The sequence below is a fragment of the Strix uralensis genome, chromosome 4 (genome assembly GCF_047716275.1).
Source record: "Strix uralensis isolate ZFMK-TIS-50842 chromosome 4, bStrUra1, whole genome shotgun sequence".
Classification (NCBI taxonomy): domain Eukaryota; kingdom Metazoa; phylum Chordata; class Aves; order Strigiformes; family Strigidae; genus Strix; species Strix uralensis.
Window position 1 is genome coordinate 12,424,503 of NC_133975.1, and position 26,725 is coordinate 12,451,227.

Below are 26,725 nucleotides of genomic sequence, written 5' to 3' on the forward strand. Positions count from 1 at the left end.
TGTTTTTTCCTCTATAACACTTTATTAAATATTTTTCATTGTATCTATGCATTGATCATTTTCCAGTATCCAGCTAGGCAGAAAAAGATAGCAAAGAAAAATACAGTTAAAAAAACCTGTTGGGTTTTGCTTTTAGCTCACAGGCTGATCCTTAAACAACAAATACAGGACTGTATATCTTGGAGACAATGAAATGTAGTTCATTGTCCTATAAACTGGTAATTTAGTCTGGGATGCTGAGGTCTGGCTTATACAGCACATGCATAATGAGACACTGAATGCATTCTTCATCCTCCTACAAAGCCAGTGCAGTATTTCTCTAGGTACCTCTGTAGTTGTTAGACTGTGTTTTCCAAAGATGCTTATGAACTCTTATAACACTGATCAGGAGCTAGATTTATTCTCCTAACATTCAGCTCTGTTGCAAAGGTTCTTGCCTTTTGATAGAAGAAGAGAGACATCTCCCGATCCACAAGGAAGTTATGGTAGATTATTGCAAGTCTTGTGTAAATCTTCAGTTGAGCTTTTTTATTGCCTAGGTCCATGGCAGCAGCAAGTGCCAAATGATAATAGCCTGCTGCATCAAAGGGATCCTGAAATAAGAGACACAAAGATAGTACCTCTATAATACAACCGGTGTAAGAGCACAAAGCTCAGTTTATTAGGTATTAAACAAAAATAATATAGATTCTGAATTTCAGTAGGTTTTCCCACTTTACATACTAAATTAATAATAAAACAATGTGGTAAAACATTTCATAACATGTTACAAAACGTTACTCAGTGTAACGATTTTCTGCAGCAGTTTTTAGTATTTCTTACCTTAAGGTCATAGAATATAATGTCTCCTAAGATCAAGTACACCTTGACGTAATACAGTGTTTCCTCCTCAAACTCCAGAGGAGAGGAACAGAGGGACAAGGCCTTTAAATAAAAGTGTTCAGCTAGTTCACAGTGACCCAAATGATGATGGATGGCAGCCAGCCGATGGTAAGCTATTCGTTCATTTAGCTGGTTTCCTAATGAGATAATGTATGAGTCAGGATCAAACCAAAGAGACAAAGTAGTCAAATTGTCTCAAATCAGAATACATCTACGCTATTTTTCACTTATTTCTATATGGTATTTGCTGAGCTTTTATTGAATAAAACTAATTTTGCTCAAGAGATAGATGGCCAAAATGTGTCCTTTAAGAAAAATCCCACAGAATTCCTGAATTTCCCACTGTAAGATTTGATGGTATCTGGGATTTTCCTAAGAAATAACTCTATGCATGAGAGATGAAGGTATAAACCCTGTGCATGCTTAAAGTATATAAATAGATTATTATGAAAGTAATGAAAGAAAGCAAGCTAATGGGATTAAAGACTCCCTTGCCCCTCCCAGTACCTAAATTTTACATCAAAATTTATAACAAAAAGATGATTTTCAGACTGATCAAAATGACCTGTCTGTGCTTGTATGGAGTGCTGAGAGGGTTCTTAATCAGTTGAACAGCTTTCAAACTGGAAGAATAGTAATTTTTGAAACTAGCCCTATTGTTTTTGATTATCCTAGGTTGGTTCACCAGCAAGGCTGAGCTAATCTGAAAGTATATGACACTCAGAAGCCTCTTGGGACAATATTACTTATCAGTATTACATCTTAGGTGTTAGAAGCACACTCTGTTTGGACTTGGAATCCCAGGTTTAATTCTGTGCTCTACCAAAGGTTTTCCATATGAACCTGGAGTTAGAAAAGGCAGCAAAAAAGTTGTTCATCCTTGAACGAAGGCAAAATTAGCAATGATAGTATTGTTATGAAAACCTGGCAAGAAAGCTGACTGAATTCAAAGAAAGAAAACTTTTTAGAGTTCTGCCATATTTTAGAGGTATCAGTCATATTTGGAAATGATTGAAATTGGTCTTACCTAAATTTACACTGAGCATGAGAGATGCTCTTGCATATTCCAGACTTTCCTCATAAGCCTTCAGATTCACCAGCAATTCCACCAGTTTATTACATAATCTGAGTTCGGTCGTTTTGTTGCCAGTCTGAATAGCAAGTGGAAGAGCCCTGTCCTGAAACACATAACAGCAGCTTAGGTACAGCTGAACCCCATGATGTGCACAGACAGGCTTCCATTTATGTCATGTGAAGCAATTTCTGGTTTCATTTTGCTTTTTGCTTGTAACATATCTTACACACAGAAGAGTTGAAACAGGTGATATCTAGTATCAGCTGCAATAGGTTATAAACTGTTTGCTGAGAGGATTAGCTTTTGGTTCAGCATTTGCAGAACAGCTGGTATGATGCAAGGGTACATAACTATCAATGCAGTAGAAAAACTGCACAAACCCTGTAGAAAGTCACTGCTTTCTCCTTTTCCCAAGTACCATTGAAAAATATGTCTCCAGCTGCTTCAAACAATTCCATTCCTAAATTTGGATCTCCTGTGTAAAGAGCAGCATCCTGAGCAACCTGAAAATAAAACAAGGAATAGGGAATGAAAGAAAATAAGCCTTGGTTACTTCTTGGTAAAAAAAAAAATCATAAATATTAGCATTTGAAAAAAGATCTTGTTAAGGCCTCTCTTCTCATTCTAAGATAGGAAAGGTTATATTTGATGAGACCACGCTCTTGCCTTTCTTGGTACCCTTGTTTTTGAGCAGGCCAGTGGCAGCTGCTTAAGAAGGAACAGAAGAACCTGGGCAGATAGTGTTATGGTCTCCCTTTTTCTGACAATAGCATCCTGCTACCTTTGTCAGCACGTGGCACTCTAAAAACAATAGTGTATTTGATAGCTGCCACATATTAAATTTGAATTAGAATTAACTTATTGTAGAAGTAAATCCTAATTGCAAGTTAGATATTGCCAATAGGGCAGATTTAAAAGCCTGTGAAGTGAATTCTGTAAATAAATGCAGCTCCGCTATCCTGTTCTGAAATATATGACATGTTAGCAGAAAAGATTTCACGAAAGGCAGTATGTACCCTCCTCAAAGCAAGAGTACCAGGATACTCAGTTATTGACAGGATAAGTAGTAATGAGAAAGGGGGCTTTTACATGAAGCAAGATTAAGAATCTTTGGCTTTGTGATCTTTAGTTTTCAAATTGCATTCAGTTAATACAAGTCCAGCATTCTACTTAAGCACAGAGCCAGTGATCCTTTTCCAACTATTTTGTCTTCAGTCATCTAAGGACTCTATTGCATCTCATTGTGGAAGTTGTGTTTTACATGCAAGTTAAGATGTGAACGCTTGCACAAATTAGTGGCACAGTGGTCAGTCAACCTTTTAGTGGACAGATTCTTGCTTTGAGACTTTTCTCATGGACAGGCACTGACTCTCTGCTCTAAATACCAGGTTCCATACATGCACAGTATGAAATACTCATGCATGTCCCTGGCCCACTTCTCCTCTTGGAGGAAATAAAGCAGAAGGAGAAAATCATCCCACATGCTTATTTGGCTTTTGTACCACCAGGTGACCGACTTGGGGGCTATCAGCTAAGATTTAGTAAAAGAAAAAGAAATAACAGGCCCTCTTGTAAACACATTCTTCAGTTTTCCTGGTAAATATTCAGAAATGTAACTTGAGATAAAAATTCATTCAAGTGGCCCCACATATTGTGTCTAAGTACATTTTAAATATGAACTTGGTTCCTGTGTTTTCCTGCTTTGTGTATTTTTTTCAAAACATCTTAACAACAGGTGTCTGATTATTTTAGGGATCATATTTTGGTACCACTTATACACCAGCCAAGACTCAGATCTTACTATATCAGGTTCTGTATACATCCTGCACTGTAAGGCAGCATTCTCCCTTGCAGTAGAAGTATTTTTAACTCCTTTACAAAAGCAAGAAACTAATTCCCTAAATACTTCAGCAAATGGCTAGGAGTCATGTAGATGATAGAGTCAGATCTGGGCTGCAGTGCAGCTCTGAAAAAGACTCCACATCATCCAGTTTCAGCAGCCACAAGGACTAGACCTCTGTTTCAGGTCATCTTTCAGTCTGTGTTAGCACAGTAGTAGAATCTGCAGCAGGTTCCAGTTGGTTGCTGAGGTGGGGCAGGGGTGTGGGGGGGGTGTCCAAGGTGCGCAAGCCACCTGCCTCTGGTCTCACTGTTGCAGAGGCAGCAGCAGCGCCAGCTGGCTCCCTACCATGCCATGCACAGCCACGGAAGGAAAGCTTTAGATGCTTTGGAAATGCTTCCTAAAGAAGCTGCTCTCCTTTCCTGGGGATCTGGCCCACAAGCCAGCATGCTAAGATGATTATTATCTGTTACCCACCAGCATGTAGCAGGCATACATAGTTTGATTGCTGTGGTGCTGTAGAGCTGGTAGATGATGAAGAAATACACAGAATTTACAACAGAGCGGGCACTGAGAAAGGTCACTACCCAAAAATCTTTCCAGAGTGAAGCAACAGCTTCAAACAGAGCACCAACAGAAAATGCTGAGACTTTCGGCTGTTAAGCATTACATAAATGATATTACTATATGTTCAGAACATCAGTTAGCAAAATCTCTGGGATCATTATATTGAATTACTTACTCTTACCATGCCACCTGCACCATGTTGACAACATGTGCATGCCTGTAAGTGTTGACAACATACCTGAATATAAAGATCCACAAGCTCATTCTGCCTCAGAACATAATATATCTTTCCTGCCCGTAGCCAAGCATATGCCTCTTTCTCCTTTTTCTGGAGATCTATAAATATTCCAAGGCTTCTTTTGGTATATTCCAGAGCTGACCTGTAAGCCCTGAAACAGGGAAGACTGCTAATCACTGAGGGGTTCTTCAGAATTGCAAATGCTTTTCTTTATAGTGAGAAAAGCTTTATGTTAATGTAAAAGACAATCTGTTTCCCCTATTCAATGCACAATTATAATTTTTCAGCTATATTACACTAGTAACTAGCAAACTTGGTCTTTTTCTTCCTTTTTTGTTCAATCTGTTTCCTGTTAGATTGTTATCACATTATATTATTTCAGTATAGTTTAGATGTATCTTTCCCCTGCCTCAGGCTACTGACAGATCGAAAAATCTTTCCTCATCTTTAGGTCTTCTATCATTTATGGCTTTTTCCTAGAAACCTCATAAAGGAAGTGCATCTGTAAATATTTTTTTCTAAAATCACCTAGGCATCCGACTTAAGCACAATTCAGATTAATCAGCAATTGTAGAAAAAAATCGGGGAACAGGGCAGAGGGTGTGGGGGAGTGGAGGGGAAGGGAGGGAAGAGAACAGGACACTACATGACCAGTTCTAGAAGCACCTAAATTAACAGATCATTGGGCAGTGCAGTTTTCTGTGAGTGTATACCAGACATAGAAACCCCAGACTTACTAAATCCTTCTCTGTCTTGTTTTAAACTCCCGTCACCTTGACTTGATGCATTTTCCTCCAAGCACAAGACACAAACATATTAAAATATAACATGAAATGTGCAGTTGCAGTGTATCCTTACACACTAAATCTTTAGAACAGCCTACTTAGACCTCCAAAGAGATATAAAACAAATCTAAAAGTAGCACGTTCCCTCTTATTTCACACTATCAAGAATTCAGTTCTGTCTCAACAAGGTATCTCATCTGAGGGAAAAAAAATTGTTTTTACCACTTTCTGATTCTTACAGAAATTGAAGAGACCTGTCACTCCTTTTATACTCATGGGAGGAAGTAAAGATCCACTGAACAAGCCTGACATTTCAGTCTTCTTTGCTAACAAGCTGCTAACATGAGGAAAGGCAAGATAGTTGAAGTAGTCCAACTCAGTCCAATTACTGAATGTCACTTCCATCCCTCCTCAGAGTTTTTGCTTTTACACCAGACAGAAGCATATACCAATCCATAACCCAGCACAGCAGCTGGAACAGGTCAGGCTGTGCCTGCTGGCATGGCCACAGTAATTTACAGTCGAGGTGGCGACACCAAGGACATCACTGTTTTCAGTACTTCTTCATAGATTGTTTCTCAGGGCTGTTAACTCAAAGAATACTGTGATACTATGGTCTAATATCATACTGAATGTGCGCTATTATCCGGTAGTCTGCTAAGTTTACACAGCCAGCATCTGGGAGACAGGGTCCTAGGATACGTAAATTCCATGTAAGAAAGCCAACGGCATCCTGGCTTGTATTAGAAATAGTGTGACCAGCAGAAGTAGGGAGGTGATAATCCCCCTGTACTCTGCACTGGTGAGGCCACACCTGGAGTATTGTGTTCAGTTTTGGGCACCTCAATACAAGAGAGATAAAAGGTGCTGGAGCGAGTGCAGAGGAGGGCAACGAAGCTGGGGAAGGGCCTGGAGAACAGATCCTGTGAGGAGCGATTGAAGGAGCTGGGACTGTTCAGTTTGAGGAAGAGAAGGCTGAGGGGAGACCTCATCACTCTCTACAGCTCCCTGAAAGGACACTGTAGAGAGGTTGGTGCTGGTCTCTTCTCACAGGAAATTAGTGACAGAACAAGAGGGAATGGCTTTAAACTGCAACAGGGGAGGTTCAGACTGGACATTAGGAAAAAATTTTTCACAGAAAGTGGTCAGACAGTGGAATAGGCTGCCCAGGGAGGGGGTGGAGTCACCATCCCTGGATGTGTTTAAGGGTCGTTTAGGTGAGATGTTGGGGGATATGGTGTAGGGGAGAACTTTGTAGAGTAGGGCTGATGGTTGAACTCGATGATCCCAAGGGTCTTTTCCAACTTGAGTGATTCTGGTGATCATATAATACCGCATTTACATAGATTTTAAAAATAATGTGGCTCTTGAAGTGGTGCCAATCCCTGCTGAACATCTTGTCTGCCTTGTGAGATGATAGTTACTTAAAAAAATTAAAAACCAAGAGAAGTGTCCACTAGCACTGGGCCTTTGAATTCTGATAAAGTGTATTGGCAAAAGAGAGAAAAAAATCAGTCATATTCAGCTGTTGCAAAAATTGAGATCCTTTAGCACGACAGAAAAGTTACAATCAGAATAAAAGCAGAGTCATGCAGCTTGTCTTACCTTTCTGTTCCTAAAGACAAGTACAGCTGACTAATAGTTTCCAAAATTTGTCCCTCCAGAACTTTGTTGGACATCTTTCTAGCTAAAGATAGTTGATATTCATTGTAGATGACACACTGAGCCTCATTGGGAACAACTGTACTGTAGAACTGACACAGCAGTTTAATTGCTTGCAGTTGACCTAGGAGAGTAGATTGGAAATACTAACATGAATCTCTATTTTAAAATATAAATTAGTTTTAAAATAATTCATTCTTACTGTTTCACAAATCACATCCCAGTCAATAAATAACAATATAAAAATCATAACAAGAGGATTGCACTGACAGTTTCTTCACCCATAAAGTTAACAAAGGCTAGAGGTTACTTCAAACTTGATCTCCAAAATAAAATAATAAACCAGTCACCTTACCTGTAAAAGCTGCCTTAATCGTGGTAGCAAGAATAAATAAAGCATGGGTCTTCTAAATACAACTATTTTATGCAAAAGTAATCCAGATTACCAGTTGTTTTTATACCTTTAAACTCAAGTCTGGTGCTGTTTGTACTATCAATATCATAACTATTGTAAATATTATTGAACATAGAAAACTCAAGACTTTTTACTAATTAAGTTATTTAATTTTTTCTTAACATTTCATTTTCTGTATCATTTCTGACAAACCTAAATACCACCAGAAGAGCAAGCCAATATGTATTTATTTCTCCACCATTACAGGACAGAGCAAACATTTCAATCACTTCAATAATTGTCACATAACTGGACAAAATGTTATTTTAGGAATAACTATAACATACCTATACAACAAACATTCCCAAACAGGGTACATGTCACAACTTTGAGAGAAAAAAACCCAACAAACTTACTTTCCAGATGACTTGTCTCCATTGCAACTAAAAAAGCCCATTCATAGTAAAACCTTCCTTTTTCTCTTTGAGTTCCACCAACATAGTAACATCCCAGCTGAAGGAGGACTTGGATAAAGTCTTGGCCACAGTCCATACTTGGAAGTTTGGCGAATAGCTTCACTGCTCTGATATAATAATGTTCTGCCAGCTTGCTGGCTGCTGCATGCAGGCAGAGTCCCCCAAAATTAGCCAGGGCTATAGCTTGGTTATGGGTCATATCAGTCTCTTCTGAAAGACGCAGTGCTTTGTAATAGCTCTCAGCAGCTTCTTTTGTATTGTTTGTTCTTTTCAAAGCAATAGCAAGCATATTATAAGCAATGCCTAGTTGATGAGGATTGCTCCATGAAGAGTCTACAATAGCATTTAAAATGGCTAAAGCCCCATCATGTTGCCTGTAAAGAATGTATAACCAAGCAAGTGAAACCAAATAGTTAATAGTTTCCTCTGGTTTAGCAGAAACAGAGTTCAGTGCTTTCATCATGTAAGCAATGGCTTTTCCATACCATTTGTGGTGGCTGTACAATTTTGCTAAGCTAAGATAGATAATGCTGCATAGTCCTTGCTGCTCGTTAGTAAACACAGAGGAAAGTGCTTGTATGAGGTAAGGTGCAGTTTGGGAGGGGAGTATTTGTCTGAGTTTTCTCAGGCCATAGAGCTTGGGAGCATTTCTGATGACTAAATCAATCCTTTTCATGGAATCCGTTAAAGTATTTGGACTCTGAGAAGAGGTGACCTTTACACAACTTAACACAATGTGTGGCAAGCACTTTTCATTGTAGGACTCGGCTAGTTTGAAATAACAGTTCTTTGATAAGTTGTTTTGTAAACGCAAGTCATTAAGCAACAGTTGAAACCTTTCCAGGAATGGCAGTGCCTCTTCATGCTGTTTGCGTGCACTGTAATGTTTTGCCAGTAGAAAGCACGCCCTTGCCTCTGCATGTTTGTTCTGGCTCAAAATTGTCCTCTTCAGAGCATACTTTAGAATATCTGACTCCAGGTCAGCACTGCAAATGTAGTTGGGAATTCCCATTAGAAGAGATGTAGCCTTGTCAAAGACATGAGCACATTTTTCTTTGTTCTTCTGTGTCAAGTAGATGACTGTTAGATTTGTATAAAGAGCAATTACAAAGTACAAATCACTAAACCCTCCAGCTACTGCTCCCAATGCTTCCTCAAAATATACCCGAGCTTGGGAAAACTTCATTTTTTTAACACTGAGCCTGCCTAAGAGAAAGCATAGCCTTGCTAGCGCCCAAGACATACCTGCTTTCTTTGCAGCTTCCCTTGCTAATCTGAAAAAGCTAACCAGTTGTTCTTCTTCTGAAAACCCATAAAACATGCTATTGATAAATGGGTAAGAGAAGTCATACAGGTTTTTGAAGTTTCTGTCATACTCTTTCCTATTTAAGAAGAGTATCAATGACTCAAAGATGTCAGAGGCTTGAGCGTCATCTTGATGTATGTGGAAGCAAGGTCCTTCAGGTGGAGGAAAGATTTCTGTATTTGGAGAGCTAGGAGAATTCTTTCCTTCAGTAGTTGGCTCTTCTACCTGGGTGGCCTCCAAATTCTTGAAGTTCTTCAGGAATTCTTCTATCTTGCCATTCTTGCTAGTGGATCTTGTGCTAGAATGTGAACATGGAATTTCTGAAATTCAAAAATAAATTTCAGATCACAACTTCATGTGTGAATGCACACAAAGATCTTTGCTAGACCAACAAAAACATTTATCAGTAGAAGATGCTGTTAGGAAAACATTATGTAAACTTACTGCATTTCTTAACAGTATGTCTGGGAGACAAGCCAAAGGTGGGGAAACAGAGATCCAGAAGGATCAAGGAGGGACATGTGTGGGAGACTGGAGGAGTGAGGATAAATGGGACTAGTCACATGTAAACAAGTTGCTGATTAGTACACTTGTCTAGCCAGGCCCTGTGCCTGATCCAGCACTAATCCAACTGAAGCCCAATGTTAATTCAAACTGGTTTTTGTCTGAGTGTATACACTGACAGAACAGAGGATATGCACTCTTTGAGTATACATTGAGTGCATATTTTCTGTTCTCTTTGTATATATGAGAGAGAGATCTGCCAGTGAATTACAATTCAGACTAGTAGGTGATCAGGAGACCAGAATCTGGAAAGACCCAAGGTCTGAACTGGAGGCTGCATAAAGGGCCCAAGGTCAGGGCATGGATGGACGTGAAATCTAAGGGAACTGCAAATTTGTGCATGCTTGAGGGTTGAGTAAGGGTATGCCTATGTCCTGGTGGAAAACTAAGGCAGGTTAGCCAGGGAGGCTGCATAAGACTGAGCTATTTGAGCTGCTGAAGTCCCATGTGGGTTCTGTGAGGGTGCCTGCAAAGGTCCTATTTTCCTGTCCACATTGTCTCTGTCTAATACACATGTGTAATACCCATGCCTGGGTAATGTGTAATAAGACTTCTTCTTTCAGTCAAATACCAACCCTGATTCTCTGCTGGCACATACTAACTTTCTCAAAATTACCTCTAAATTATCCTAGTACTGACATTGTTGGATATCTTATAAATATAAAAGAGACAGACATGCCATCATTTCTTTAGTTGTCCCACTGTTATCCAACCAAGATAACAGGGCAGGGACTAGGGGTGTAGTTTTCAGTCATAGTCACTATAAAGCTTACAGCTGCATATCAACAGGAGCTTATTGAAGCTGCAGATTTAGGGCTCAGTTTCCTTAAAATCTCATTTCTGAAACTGTTCAGCAGAATCATAAATATAAAAATTGGTATTTAGAAAAATGTAGTACCATACAAGTAATGATAGTGACAGCTTAGCGACTAAATGCCAAAGGGAAATAATTATGCATCCTCATCAAAATATCTCCTTTGGGAAACATATTTATGGGATGAAGTTTTCTAGCAGATGGAAAATCTGCTGGAATTCAAAGTCAGCACTTGCCAGGTGCCTCATAAACAGTGTTTTGCCCTATTAAACAATGTGGATGGGTCAGTGTGTGGTGCATGTGTGTGTGTCACAGCAGTAAAAATAAATCATACAGTCTGCAATTGGACAGCAAAGTCCAAGAAAGACATCCGATATCAGTGAAAACCCACAATGTCTTACAGCAAAAGCTAGTGAGAAAGGGTTACAGCAAAACCTAAGAAAGCAAACAATGAGAGAAGAAAGTTAGAGTGTGAAGAGACATTAGAAAGAGAAAAGCTGGCAAAGATACCAAAAAATATCAGAAGTAGCATATAAAAATTGTATACATATGAAGTATTACCACATTCATGAGCTTTCTGAAATTCTGGTTCTTCTAACTGGTCTGTAAGAAAGAAAAAAGCCATGTTAGTTATGGTATCTTAGCTCTTTTGCAGTTTTAAAAATCCTAAAATAAGGGTATTTTTTGGTTCAGAATTCTTTATGTCAGACGAATTGGATGTGTCCTGGAAATTAGAAGAGGAGAAATTTTTAAGTCTGACCCGAAGCTAACAGATACTAGGGACTTACCCTCCTACTGACACAATTCACTGCTTTTTACATGATGCACCTACCACTGCTCAATAAGGTGGGGAGACATTTGCATATAGCAGTTAGAATTAAAGCCAACCTGTTCTGCATGAGGGATGCATCACTGCTGCATTAAAATACAAGTGGGCAGTGTAGATGTAATCATTCCCCATAACCTGTCCCTAAAATGAAGTAACAAAAAGCCTTAAATATTACTGAAATAAGTTTCAGCATCACTCCTAGGGTGGGGGAGAATATAATTATTTAGGGTAGTTTGTGTAGGTAAGTGTCAGACTTTTGTGGCCATTCCAATAGCATGCAGATGAAAAATCCCTGCATCTAGTCTTTTAAAAGGTGTATCTTTAAATTCTGTAGACATTACTACTATAGATCTAGTTTTAAATGTTTAACATAGCACATCTGTAGAAGAATTACTGTTATGTACAAGATATTTCTCAAGGTATTTCAGTTGTCATGCTGCATTTCAGGGTATATTCACTGTCTTCCATACACTAGATGCAATATAAGTGGTACTGAGAGTATGAAGGATATATCTAAAAGCAGAAGCACTCAGAACTGACTGTTTAATTCTGGATCTTCTTTCCTTAAATACTTTCCTAACTTTGCCACAGATGTTTACAATAATCATAACTTAATGCTCTGAATATCTAATTGGGGAAGTGCTCATAAGTAAATACTTCTCATAAGATTGATGTAGATGGAAGGAATCGAAAACCTGTTTACTCAGATCACACATCAAAACATAAGTGAATATTGAAAATGCTTGCTCTGGGTAAGTCAAGTCATGTTGCTCAATTCTGCAGTTTAAGAGAAAAGAGTGGTAAAGGTGGTACTATTATCTGGGGAAGATATGAAAAGAAGTTGGCACTTGTAAAGATTATGGAGGAGATGAGATATGGTGAAAAATGTGCAACAGGTAAAAATAGCAGTATGTCCATTAAACCCATTAGATTGTTTCAGTACCAAATAGAGGTTGGGGCTTTTGTTCCCAGGCTTTTCATTTGAGAGAGAAAAAGTGAGATGTGGAGTCATTTTGCATATTGACATGAGTTGTGTTTTGCAACTCAGGCCTGACATGCCGTAGTTATTGTTCACAGACACACACAGCCTGATTTGCAAATTAAACCAGTGCACCTGAGTCTAACCTACACACCAGCTGCTTCCAAGTTGGAGCCTGTGGGCTTGTCTCTTAAGGTGGCACTAATGGAGCTAAAACTTTGTTAGATATTTGATAAGCGTACACATTGCCACAGAACAGCCTGTGGTGGGATAAGAAACTGCTGCTCCTGTTCAGTTCAGCAATTATATGAAAGTGAAACCCCAGTTATCCAAATTAGTTTATGTAAAGCATGAGCACTTAGAGAAATAACGGCTGTATCAGAGATTATGCAGCTAAAAGTATGTATTTTTTTCTTTGCATGAATTTTGCTATTTTTTCTATACCTTTGAAAGTCAAATCAAGTATGAAGAGGTGTAATGTTTACATTAGCTGTCAACAATTATTATACCACCTTTCTTGAATGAAAAGCCAGCAGTATTTGGGTGAACATACAGCCTTTTATAATGCAGCTCTCTGACATTTGAAAGCCTGAAGATCTGATCAGCCCAGAGGTTTTAAAACCCTGCTGTTTAATTCACTCAAAAAAAGGACGAAAGATTTGTAAATGCTCTGCTGGGAAAAGTCTTCCATCAGCAGGAAAGTAGTGAAGATGATATAAAGGGGTTTCACATGCCATATCTATGATCAAACTTGAATACCAAGGTATTTTAAAGCAATTGTAAAGGCTGGAATCTCACTGAAATAAAAAAAATATCCATTATAACAGGGATATAGGAACTGTACACGTATCTTGTGCAGTAAGAAGGAGTAAAACTCATACTTACCTATTCTGTACACAGAGCAAACGTCTGTGATGGAGGTTTGTTTCAACAAATGCACCACTTCTTCTAAATCTTTTTCTTTTGAAAAAAAAGATAGCTCTTCTGCTTCAAGAAAATCCAGGTCTTGTGGTCTAACAAAGAAAGGAGCAATTCTGAATGTGTCTGAAAGCAGATTTGGCTTGAGGAGCTCACTGCATCAGTCAAATCGAAGCTTGTTAGAGAAACTATTACAATCTTTTCATTCTATGTCCTGTTGTGTTCAAAATTAGTATCAGTCATTTATAAACATACAAACTGATAGCTATGCTTGCATCTAAGTTTCTGCCGTATCAAAGAAAGTTTCATATCTGTGTCATGGTATAGCATTTTATGAGAGAATTTATTAAAAGCACAAATCTTTAAGTGCATTATGGTATTGATTTTCTAACATAACCTTGAAGTTACACATCAAATGGACCTGCAAAGAACATTTAAGAAGTCCTCCTTCAGCATGCAAACAGTCCAGACATATTAGTAAGAGCAGCCTATTTACATGGTGCCAACACATGCTGAAATGCACACTTTTTATAGGTTTGTGTCTGCATTATGAGCAATTATTTGTAAGAGGAGCCCCATTTAAAGCAAGTTAGGCCCTGTAATTAAGGGTACTAGCAAAAACAGAACTTGGGTGTTTTAACATAGATCTTGAGAGACCAGCAAAAATGGAATCTTTTGCAAGAGAAAAGCTTCTTGGATCTTGTGATCCATAGAGGCTGAATCAGATATAACTACAGCAACCCTTTTTCCCAGTAAGAAACTTGGGTACAGGCTGATAATATGTTTCAACATTTAAGCAGACTTCATATTCCAATTTCTTTGCATTTATTTTGATGGATACACACTACAACAAAAAAACAGCACACCAAAAAACCCCTCTAAGTTTAACATTCAGTATTTTAAAGCTCAAGAGAGTAAGTCTCTTTTTGTTCATGAGTTAAATACATATCACTTACTTATTTCTAGGTAAGTCCAGTTTAACATGACTTGTCTTTACAAAACCTATTTGGCCAGTAAACACATGTCTTCCAAGAAACCATTCCATGCATTCAATGAAGTAGCCAAGGATCTCAATTTTGTCCCCTTCCTGGAAACTCATCTCTTCTGACATAATACTTTCATAATTCATCACAGCTAGACAGGATCCCATTGCTGTGTAATAAGGAAATAAATAATATTTGCAGTAATTTAACAATACAAATACACTTAATAGAATAGCAACTCATCAGAAGAACATACTTAGCAAAAGACATCCCTGGAACTCATGATATAGCAAGATTTAAAACATTCAAACCTAATCTGTTTGGTTTGAGCAATTAGAATTTTAAATAACAGCATAAAAGTCCTCATTTTCCAGCTGCTAGAAAGCAAAGTCTAGAATGTTTTCAAAATTCTAGCAAATTCCATCATGAAGGAACAAAAAGAAACGTTTTAAGTCCCTACTTTCCCTCTTACACCCCTATGAACTTGAGCCACAGTAAAAACATTGAAACCAAGTAATAAAATCCCTACTGGATAAATACCAGTCAATACAGTATGACAACAGACATGTATCGTAGAAAAAAAGCCATATTTACTCTCTAACCTCGGGACATCTGTATAAGTTTTATTTCTCTGGAAGTACTAGATAATTAGATAATTTCACATGTGTGAAAGATCCACAATAATTACATTGGTGCATTTTCTTATTTTAAAGTTTTTCATCAAATCTACAGAGGCATCCCCAAATTAATTACTCTTTACTACTTTGTGCATCTACTTAATACAGTATTTAAAAGGAAAAAGACAAGAGAAGCCTTTAGAGTTTAACTCGACTTAGGCAAATATATATGCTCTCACTAATTTTACTGCAAGGTAATTTTGAAAGCTGTTTTCCCATCCTAATACAATGAGAAAAAGTTATTGAACCCTTCAGAGTCCTAACAAAAGCACAGAATAAATTGGGGGGGGTGGGGGTAATGCTGATGTTTGAATGGAGTTTCTTACCAACTTTCCTGATGGTTTTAGATTCAGTTTTGAATGTAAAATCAATAGGATTAGAATACCCTTTAAGAAACCATCTGAAAGGAGAAAAAGAAATAGAAGTTAGTATATAAAACACTTCACTAAATGTTGTGACAATAACAGTGATATTTTAAATCTGTATGGAAACAGATGCACCCATTCCCACAATTATCTTTCAATTTCAGCACTGTCCATACACTTCAGACACAGCTATGTTTTGAGTAATAGTAGTAAAAGAAGTGCTAATTCAGTCAAGCAAACCTAACTGAGAAAGTCATGCTGTTTCTCCCTGCCCAAGATCAATAGAAAAATTTCAGCTTTTTAACTCCTAAGAGCACCAAGAGTGAATGATTTTCTGGTGATTCCTGAAGTGAGTCCATTGATGTAATTTTAGCTTTATAGCAATTATGAACTTGGACTTGAAACAAACTGCATTAAGGGGGTGGATGGCTCCTGTCAATAGTGTTGAATAAAAACACTGCTAGCCTGTTATCATCCACATTTCCAAGCATCCCGAAAAATGAAAATTCTCACTTTATGTTATTCTAGAATTGTTAACAGATTTTATATCAGAATCAGGAAAAAAGCAATATCTTTAAATGCTGCTCTGCACACACCTGGATTAATTTCAATTGTGTGTTATGGAAGGAAATAGAGCATTTGTTCTCAGTGTTAATGGAAGATGAATGTTCCATAACAAGCTATCATTTAGACACATCTATGTCTAAGCAGATATGTCTACATGTGAAACAGATGCATATGAAATAGGTAGCTAAAGTCAGGTACCTACTGATGAAAAGGTATCAATGGCTCCAGAGAAGCATTAGGCAGCATGGTCATGTCGCCATCCACAGATCCACCCGTTGCATCTTCAGCAAGAGCCCGAGTCTCAAAATAAGTGTTTATTTCATTGTCTGTAGCCATTATCTTTCTTACCAGATTGTCAGGACATAAAACAAAAAATGCCCCTAAAATGAAAGCAGTGGAGCAGATATAATTACATGTAACATTTTAGTGTCATATAAGCTTTAAAACTGGCTTCAACAGCATCAGTAATAATCAGTTAGAAATTGAAAATCTGAGATTCCAAAACAATTTGCTTTCTGATTTTCTGATTGTCAGATATTCATACTTTTCTATTTTCTCTTTCAGTGAAAAAAATGCAGAACTGAGGTGTTCGGTGAAGTGTAGAACCTTCTTTTGCTACAAGATTTTGCATGTTCCTGTTGCAGTAATCAACAATCCATCTAGCCCATTACTCTGTCTCTCTGACTGTGGCAGCAGGTGGTGCTATTTAGGAAAAGCACATGAGCCTGGCAACTATGTGTAATCCCTCTCTCCAGTACATCTCCAGGATCTGCAATAATATGAAGCAAGTTGGAAGGTACATCCCTCCCTAATCCTTTTGGTATCCATTTATGGACCAGTTGCACATGAATTTCTCTAATCCCCCTATGATCCTACTGAACCCAATCTGTTTGTTCCTCTCCTCTTTCTGGTGCATTTGGAGTGAATAGATTTATATTTCAGCTTCATTAAGTATTTGAATAGGTCTTATTATTTGATTTTAGGATTTTAAAAAAGGTGTTTCTCTAAATTTAGCCTTAGCATGTACAATCTTCCTTACCTTCCTGTACTAGCAGGCTTCTGTACATCAAATTTAATGATTTTTCATCTATATAGACTTCAATGCCTGTTTCTTCCTCCTCTTGAGAATAGAGCCAGAAAGATTGATCTAGGAATAAATTCTCCATGCAATGATTTATAAAGCCTAGAAAAAAAATCAGTTTGTTTTCTTTGCAGTTTTACTGTATTATACAAGAAAATAGCCTTTCAGAAAGTCAGGGACTGGCGTAGGCATTCAGACAACTCCCCTACTGCTTAACCCACAATGTAAAACTAATTTTACTGCATAGTATTGGCAAAATTACATCCACCAAGTCACATGCATTACAGCTACTTTTAATGCTTAGCTCTCACAAACTACACCTAAAAGACACACAATTTTTCTGTGCCTAATCCCACTGAAAAAGCAGACCATGTCCTCCCCTTAATGAGGGTTCCCCATAGTTTAGCTATATTTGAAAGGTTTGGAGTCTGAAAGAGGCAATCACTACCAAGCTTTGAGCAACAGGTGCTTAGCACCACTTAATAACAGATGACAGGAAATAATCTCAAAAAATAATCTCTTTATAAGTTTCTGTTGCCTGATTCAGCTGTGCTGATATATGCATACTGTGCCTGGGTATTAGATTCCTGAAATTTCTTTGGGACAGAGATGTTGCTGCATACCAGAGTCATGTAAATCAGGAGAAGATAGTGCTCGATCTTGGAAACTGGGACTCCTTACATTAGGATTTAGGGCTTTCAAAGATATATGGTAGTTACAGGAAGACCTGGATTGATGTATCATGATCAGTATGTTATAGGTAGTGGATTGTTACTTAAAGGGCCAACATTAATACATTAGCAAATCCTTTGTGCAAAAAGTTATGAGGAAGATGAGAGGTGGGCAGATCAGTGATTAAGGTGCTACTCTGGTATTTGGAAGACAGTGAATCAATTCCCTGTTAGCCACAGCCTTGCCTAAGAAGATTTTATCTTCTTGTGCTTTCTCTGCAAAATTGTATTGAAACAGGATTTTTTCTGGTTCTCTAGGGCACATTTTAAAATACAAAATAGCAAACATGAAATTAAAAATAAAATTCATTATTTTAAATTGGTCTGATGGAAACAGTGAATTCAACAGTAATACACACAAGCTCTCCATATACAGAAGAAAAAAAACAGGTGAACAAAATGGAGACAAAGATCTCATTCAAATGCTATTCTTCAGAAAAGACCTCTGAAGTCATATTAAAAATGGAACTCAAATCATCATATTGTTACGAAAGGCATACTCAGATTTAGAAACAAAACTGAAGCATGCAAAGCATATGAAGCAGTATTTGTTTTACTTAATATTTCCTCTGAAGCCTTACCAACTCTGTCCAGTTTGCTCACTACTATTCAGGAAAGATGTGGAACAACTAGAAGAGTCCAATGGGAAGCATGATCAGAGGTCTAGAAAATATACTCTGTGAAGGAGGATTATAGGAATCAGGGTGAAAACAACAATGAGTGGAAGCGCAGGTTAGAAGTCTCCAAATAGGTATTAGCATGGTGCAACGAAAGAGGAGTAACCTCGACATGTCTACAGTGAGAAGAAAAAGCTGTAAAAGCATTTAAGTTGCAGCACAAGTTAAGCTTTAGGACAAAAACACCTGGGTTGGAATAGACTGTTTATAAAGAAAATATGATCTGATGCTGGAGTATCTTAGACAAGACATCTGCCAGGAACAATAGTTGTTAATCTGCTTTGGGACAAAGGCAGATTCTCCTGGAGGTTGGAGGGTCTCTTCAGCCCTAGTGCCCAGTTCAGAAACATTACTTACTGCTATTAGGAGTTAATACAAAAAAAAATCTCAAAATCCTGTTCAACAAGTTCCCAGAATTGTGTGCAGAGGAATAAAAAAAGCATATTGAACTGTTGTATGGTGTAACAGCTTTACCCAGTGAATGGTAGGTTAGAAACTTCCATATTTCTTCAAAAGTTTTAAAAGTCACCACTATTAGATCTTGATCACTATGAATAGACAGCAGTCTGGCAGAGAGTTCCTAAAAAAAAAAATCAAAGCCAATATTTTAATTACAATTATACTAGACTCGAGCACAGTTTCTCACTAGGTCACACTTACGATAAAATGTTATGTATTAAGGATAAAAAGGTCATCCAGGATTTTACCTATATGAGATATCTGTTCTTTAACACATACCTACAACATAGTGAGCCAAGTTTTATTCTGATTTTTTTCTTACCTAATGTACCAACAGTTCCAGTGAGGTTAATTTACAGAGGAATTAAGACCTCAGGACTGACCACACTGAGTGAGACTAAAGGCCTGTCTGGTTCGGACACTTCTATGTATAGTGGCCAGTATTCTCTATTTAGAGTGTGAAAGCCAGGCAAGCATCTAGTGGTACTTTCCAAGAATACCCTCCTAACACAGAGCAAGTTACAGCTGGCATTGATATTAAATAGAGGAAAGGGTTTCTGTGTTTGTTGGTTTGGTTTTTTTGACTTATAAATTTCTCTAGGTCACTTGAACCACTGTAAATTTTTAGGATCCACAACATCCTGCTGTAGATTAGCCTCAGAGCTCTGTACACATATGAAAACATACCTCCTCTGATGCATCTTTGAACCTGCTATCTGGTAGCTTCAGTCTTGTTCCAGAGGAAACATTGAATAGTCATTCCCTAGTTCACTCTTTCCATGGTTAAGACAATTAATTATACTGGAGAATTTTTTTTTTTTTTTTTAAAGATGCAATAAGAACCTTTTACCCTCATTTGTACTGGTTCATGTTACTGGAGTAGCATTAAATTGTGCATTTAACAAAGGTAAGCAATGATCACTGTAAATGATAATGATGGATTTTATAAAGAATTTCAGAAATGCTAAAAGGGAGAACTACATAAACCTTCAAATAAGTGAAAGAAATATACATTTTGATGAATTCTAGCCTAAGAGCGGTCATATACGACTGGTTACACTTCAGTTAGTAGCTTGAAAACAGGGCTCTCCAGTGATGCTGGCTACTGTCTTTCAGGGAAATATGAAGAACTGTGACAATTTATGAGACAAGTATCTGAACCAGTATCTCAGAATAAAACAGATGCAAAGCTAACAGGCATAATGCTACTGTATCATTTCCCAGTACTTTACCTTTGCTCCCATCACATCAAAATTGAAATGCATGTTAAACCAATTTAAGGAATTATCAAGAAACAGATTCTAACTCTGGCAAAAAAAAAATATTGCCCCTCAAGCATTTTCTGTGATCTGAGCAAGATGGAGCTGATCCACTGTTTTTATGACTTAACTGTTATGTCATGATTTTAAAGGATCTCTGAATTAATTCTGTTTAACTTCCATATTTTCAATTCATACAACATGAACACATTAAAATAGTAATTACTTCTTGAAAAAAAAAAAAAGGTCCAACTTAAGCCTCTTCAACAGGCATGCTTCATCACTGCTTTGATCTTCTGCATGCCCCTTTCTACACTAGATTAAATATTAACAAGAGTCTGAAATCTATTAATAAATTGCCAACACATGCTAAAATATCTCAGCCTCAAGGGCTTTATGCACTGCTGAATATCAAAACAACATTCTAAGGAAACTTATCATTATAAATCTTGCTTCCTTCAAAGTCCTTTTCCCAGTCTGTTTCTAATAAGGCCACAAATCTAGTCTATTTGTATGCTGTTTTCCTTCTCCTCCTGATCCCTTCTCCCTTTCTCCATCTTCCCCTAAACAAAAGCCAGAGCAGAGTAGCAGGAGTACAGACTGTTTCCACAGCCACAAAATCAGCAGGCTGGTGATGAGTTCACAACATGTGAAAGAAAAATTGTGTAGAAACACATGCAGCCAAGACAGTCAAAGCCCTAACTAAGATTTCAGTGTTTGCCTTGCTAGCGAAGGAGGCTGGAACTCATGGCTTAGACAAAAAAGGGACACCAGGGGTCAAATAGTATCATCCTGCTTTTTCATCAAGAGGTAAGAAGAGACTTTAAATTGTATTTGTAGCCAACCTCATTGGTTGTAGGGGACAGGTTTCCTATATACAAACAAACAAAAAACAGTAATAAAAATTGGCCAACCCTCCTGTGTGCTATTTAAAGCTATGGCCATTTAGCCCTAGGAAGTCCATATTTAGACTATTCTCCTTCAGACTCCCTCTTTGGTTTAGCAGTGGGCTTCCTGGGTAACCTGCATGCCAAATGACTCAAAATAACTGGAAACTGAAGAAGTGAAAAGTCAATATGAGGGCAAATTAAAAAAAAAAATCAGAAAACCATGGTTTCCTTTAATGTAAATCAAAGCAGAACATATCTAAAATAAAACCCTTCAATATCTTTAGCTGGGCATATTTATTTTGCATCACTCATTGGTGTACTAGTCTTTTTCAATGGTTCAATATTTTTAATCTATCTAGATGATTTTGGGCCATGAGAAACTCTGTTCACTCAAATTCAAGCATACAGCATGTATGCTCCCAAATATCTCAGATTATTTCAGTAGCACAGAGTGTATTCTCTAAATAAATAAAACAATTCCCAAGTAATTGACTTACACTGAAAACTGCCATCACCTCCGTGCTGTCATTTTCCAGAAGACGGAGCTGCCCTCTGAGCTGTCTTTGGAGTCTGTAATCAGGACATCCACTCTTTCGTCTCACCATCATTAACTTCAAGGAGATATCTGGAGAAGGATATCCATTTACAGTGCTACAAGTTTTGTGAATCAGCTTTGGAGAACCAGAAAATCTCTCAATCATAGAATCCACATTAAGAATTGTTTTTTCAGCTTCAGAGACACAGAGAAAATTGACCCACTGCATGTTTCTTTTGCATTATTATTATTATGCAGTAGAGATAGTAGCCTAGCATGAAAACCAAGATTTTTTCGGTTGCATAATAAAGGCTATAGCTATACAAAGGACAGTGATGTGAAAGTCTGCAGAAATTTTGGGAGACAACTGACACACTTGGGGATGGAGAAGAGAGAAGAGGAAAAAAGCAAGCAGATTGGTAATGTGTCAAATTAGACAGCTCTACGGACATTGAGTACATGCTCAGATTTCCAAATATCCCATGCATATTTTAAAAATCAAGGCAGATACTGGAATCACAAAAAAACCCTAACCCATAGATAGTTCAGCATGTTACAACAACTCTTTATGCTAATCTTAAATTCATGGTTATCTGACATGTCACCTCCACTACTTTAGAAGGCTTCTATAAATTGAATATTGAAAAAGCTGTTTCTCAGCTAAGCTGGTTGAGCAGTACCAAGATAAACGGTCCAACTAAAAGCTCACTTATATGACTTCCCCAGCACGTCTGAAAGAAGCTAGATACATGTTCTCAGATCTTGACATCTGTTTATGAGAAGCTTTTACTACAGCTAAGGGTACAGTTTCAGCTAGCTCCTCACAGATAAAAAGGAACTTTGATAAAGCTGATTTCATTCTGCAAGTATGTTAATTTAACTCAAGAACAGTAAATCATATTCATAAGTTTTCAGATACCCAGATGGGCACATATAAGCCAATAATACCCACTCAGGAAGAATTTCAATTGCAAGTGTGTAAATAGGTCCCACTTCCAGCAATAAATGGGATTGTGTACATCCTAAAATATTCTACCTCCTCCGAGTTTCACCTTTTAATCAGGTAGAACAGATATTTTTCACATTCTAGTCTAATATGCTGTACCTTAATCTGTTTTCAGAGAGCTTCCTATGTATGTCTCCAGGAGCTTTATGATGACTTGCACCCAAATTACTCATTACTTTAAGGTCAAGAAGAGTGGCTCACAAATATAAAGCAGTGTTACTGAATTACAAGACCTCTCTGATTAAACTGTGGTCATAGTTAATTGTTAGTACAAAGAATACAAAGACTGTAGTTTGTATGTTACTCGGATCACTCTTAGGTAACAGTATTGTTGACCTTGTCATTTTACCTGAAGCCATAAAAGATGCTGGCACAAGAGAAAACTATTACTTAAAAATTTCACATAATCAAATAGACTCCAAGTTAAATTTTGTTTCTACAGTTACATATATAAGCCTTAAATGAAGTTGATATTACTGAAATAATTACATTGAATTAAAACAACTGAAATATGGCTGCTTCTGCCAAAAGAACTATTAATGATGCCTTATGGAAATGAAACATGGTCCAAAAACCTGTTGCACCTATGGTAATCCTCCTGTCTGGTTCTGTGATCTCTGATCCATACCCCCAGTTAAGAACCCCCCAAATTCTGTATGGAGTGAGACAAACAGGTACATAAGCATAAATAATTTAACTACAAATAACCATATGCCTGGGGGAGACTGTCTACCACTGATACGATTTGTCAGGTCAAGCCAGAAAGTAGAGCACATCCTAGTGCTGTTTGTCAATGGTTATTTCTCTTCCTCCATAAACAAGAGAAGGGAAATGTGACTAGACCCTCAATTCACAGGGCAGGCCATGAGCCCTCCAGAAGGGAAGCCTGCTGTACCTACTTACTGAAGAACTGCACTCAATTGCAACGTCCTTGAAAATACAGCATAAAAAAACAAAAAAAAAGACTTGAAAAGACCACAAACTTAGAAAATAAGTGAGAATTGAGTGGAAATTGAAGTGAGAAATAAGTGGAGAATTGAAACCCATACATAAAGTGAGTGATGAACTTATTTGCTTTTCTTTTTTTTTCTTAGTCATTACAATATAGTCTATAAATTGTTTCTGATAGCAGTTGTTCCCTCTTTTTATGAGAAATTCTCAACAAGTCTTATGTAGAAGTTGGATACTTCACAGCTGCCATACAGTATGTTAAAGTTTACAGGAGTGACGACTCCAAATGTTGTTGATGTAGCTGTCTCAACTAAAAAAGGCAATGAGAAAAGCATTATGTTTATAATATATGATGGAAGAAAATGCCTTACCAGTTGGAAAATTCTCTGCTTGACTGGGAAGGGTCCTTGAACTGACATTAGTGCATTTTTCAATTTGAGAACACTCTATTATGATAAATGAAAGGAATGGTTAAGCACGTTTCTAAGTCTATATAAATCACACTGAAAAAAACAACAAAACACCCCACACTTTCATAGTGTCCGATGCATTGGATAATTACTAAAAAAACAAACTATATTTTCTCCCCTTCCTGCTATATAATTCCCAAAACCCACAAAAAATATCTGCAGATCATTTCTCTTCTACTGAGGAGGAAATTAAATCTTGATTTCATCATCTTGATGTGAAGCTTCAAGATGGAGAATTCAAGGAAAGACAGCCTTTCAGGAAACTGAAGTACCATTTGGGAGGGAGCAAGGGTCAGACTTCGTTCTCCCTTGCATCTATACTAAAAATTAGCTTCCACTGAAACGTCAGTGGTATAAATTATCAATGATATGAGTGCCTTGTACCAATTCATATACAGAGAAAAATACTCCTCTTTATTTGTTACAGGCTTAATACTTGGGAGGTGGTAATGTAAAAACAAGTGATTTGAAGTTTTAGACAACTAATTCAAAATAAGTATATTTTATGTTAATAATAATCTGCTCTTTTTCGGCCCATATTTCTTCTAGTCCTTTTGGAAATGATACCTTTTCATGCTGAAGAAACACCCACTCTAGCCAATTCCATTTTCTCAAGATTCACTTAGCAAAAATCAGTGAAGACAAGGCTTGCTATTTCTTAGAATAGAAGTGGGAGAAATAAATCTTTTAATTTTTAAATTGAGGCAATTTTCATATATCCTAAGACATTCTCCTCTGCAGCTCTGCTTTAAGAAAAAAACTTGTAGTATAGTAGGACATAGTAATTTGTAAGTCTTCTGCATCTTCCCTTGAGTACATCTGTTGATGTTACATGAACAAAGTCATGCAAATAAATAAGGATATTTAAACACAGAATTTTCCTATTTCAGAAAAAAAGGCAGTAAGCAGTAAAAGCATCATCTTCAAAGCCAATTATTAGTGTATACTAGAATCAGAAATATCAGTTCTCAGGCACTTCTTGTTGGTTGTGTTTTCATTGGGTGTTTGACAGGGGTGTTGGGGGTATTTTGATTTTTCTTTAATCTGGATTCAATAATATTTTAAAATAGAAATTTGATAGTAAGCTCACTGCAGTATAGGCTGACTGTATTTAAGGAATATTAAGTTCCCTGCAACTTCTGGAATCATACTTAGTTGTAGTTCTGCTTTTTCTTGTTTTAGTCAAGAAGTACAGACAGAGCAACTGTCAAAACTTTGACAACATGTTGTCAATTGCTTTGATCATCATTTAACAGTTGATAAGGACAATTAATTAGCATATGGTTTTGGTATGTGAAATTGCCATTTCTATTTTGACATTACCAGATATGGACTTTCCTTGAAAGTTATCACGACATGAATATCCGGGTAGTATTTCATTTAAAAACTAAACCTTATTTCTATGACTTTTAGGAGAAAGCAAAAGCTATGAGCAAGCATTTTATTACTCATGGGAGTTTAATTAAAAATAATAGTTTGATATTAAATTTGAACAAAACCATAAGAGTTACTATAAATACATTTTAAACATTGAGACTGTCTAAAGTGCTATAATTAGATTCAAAGACTTAACATGAACTCCATGCCCCATTCCTAATTAATTGAATGACTTGCATACTTCTTGGCAAGCTAAAGAGAAACTTTATACTGTCCTGGGATGCTTGTACCTGCTATTCTTTGATGTCAGCAGAGTTGCAGTTGTGATCAGAAAGACATTATCTAAGCCATAGGACATATAATTTAAAATTAAGTAGTTTTTCCATGAAGTATTCTCACATTCAGAAAGCTCTTGGTCCTACTGTAAAGAGTCTGGCCACTGGTTTTGAGACACAGCCACCTATGTCACTCCAGCCTTTCACCCAAGAAGTGTTCCTGACTTGCATGTATTTACTTCATGAAGTATGTTTTTATTTGCAGAAAAATATAGGTTTTGCAGAAAAATATAGTATTACATCTTTTGATGAAAACCAGGAATCTAAGAATTTTCCTGAAATGGAAACATGGTCTTACTCATCTTTGCTTCTGAATCTTAGAGATTATAGCAAAAAGTGCTAGACAAAGAACTTAGATTTCAGTATTCTGGCTCTTGGGTTCTGATAATTTTCATCTCAGTTTATTTTAAATAATAGATAATCCACTTGTCTGACCAAAGTGAATTTTAATATAGATCGTTTAATAGTTGAAATAGATGTATTTAAAAAAAAAAAAGATCGCTGAAAAAGCATGTGACAGTTCTCTGCTTGTGCACAACAAGAAATGTTTAAAGAACACAGTAATTTAGATGCAAATAAAAGTCATGAGCAGAGTGACCAGGATTTATTGATCAAAGTCTTACCTGTTTGCTCTTGTACCATGTCCATCCTGACTCCATCCCTGACAGTGCTGATGACAGCATTGGCCTCCACACGTTTCCAGTCAGACCTGCACCTCCTCTGCTCCATTTCTTTCCTCTCCAAGTTCCTGTCTTGCTTTCCCTCTAGACCAGGGATGATGGCATTAGTGCCGAGCATGGATGCACTGCCTGCTGCTGCCAAACTCTCCATAATTTGCAATTCCTCACAGTGATGCAATTAACATTATCAACTATCTGAGGGGGAAAAAAAAAAAATCAATAATATATTTAAAAAAGAAGTCAGAATACATGCACCTATCCAAGAGCTGTCCCTCTCCTGCAGGAGCTGGTTTTAATTGTAATATACATTAAGTATTTGCTTTAGACTTCTTTCAGAGGAATTGTTGTGTAAC

At 37.2% G+C, this 26,725-nt stretch overlaps 1 protein-coding gene across 4 annotated transcripts; it reads right to left on the reverse strand.

The window, feature by feature from the left end:
- SH3TC1 (SH3 domain and tetratricopeptide repeats 1) lies at positions 1-26,725 on the reverse strand. Of its 4 annotated transcripts, none has more exons than XM_074865672.1 (17): positions 26,316-26,725; positions 23,882-23,956; positions 21,516-21,643; positions 18,885-18,990; positions 16,961-17,104; positions 16,124-16,301; positions 15,316-15,389; positions 14,286-14,481; positions 13,297-13,424; positions 11,165-11,206; positions 7,860-9,545; positions 6,993-7,173; positions 4,603-4,753; positions 2,338-2,460; positions 1,910-2,060; positions 823-1,019; positions 1-593 (listed from the first exon to the last, which is right to left on the reverse strand). In XM_074865672.1, the coding sequence occupies exons 1-17, from the start codon at positions 26,521-26,523 to the stop codon at positions 363-365; spliced, it is 3,999 nt and encodes a 1,332-aa protein (XP_074721773.1). In that variant the 5' UTR covers positions 26,524-26,725; the 3' UTR covers positions 1-362. The 4 variants fall into 4 exon arrangements, 3 of the variants coding, with proteins under 3 accessions (XP_074721773.1, XP_074721772.1, XP_074721774.1); XM_074865671.1 differs by having other exon boundaries at positions 4,540-4,753; XM_074865673.1 differs by lacking the exon at positions 2,338-2,460.

Coding starts and splice junctions, on each gene's coding strand:
- SH3TC1 (XM_074865671.1), bottom strand. CDS start 26,523: ATGGAGAGTTTGGCAGCAGCAGGCAGTGCATCCATGCTCGGCACTAAT. Junction 18,991..21,515: donor AGGTGATGGCAGTTTTCAGT/GTAAGTCAATTA, acceptor TTTTTTTTTTAG/GAACTCTCTGCCAGACTGCT. Junction 594..822: donor TTATATTCTATGACCTTAAG/GTAAGAAATACT, acceptor CTCTTATTTCAG/GATCCCTTTGATGCAGCAGG.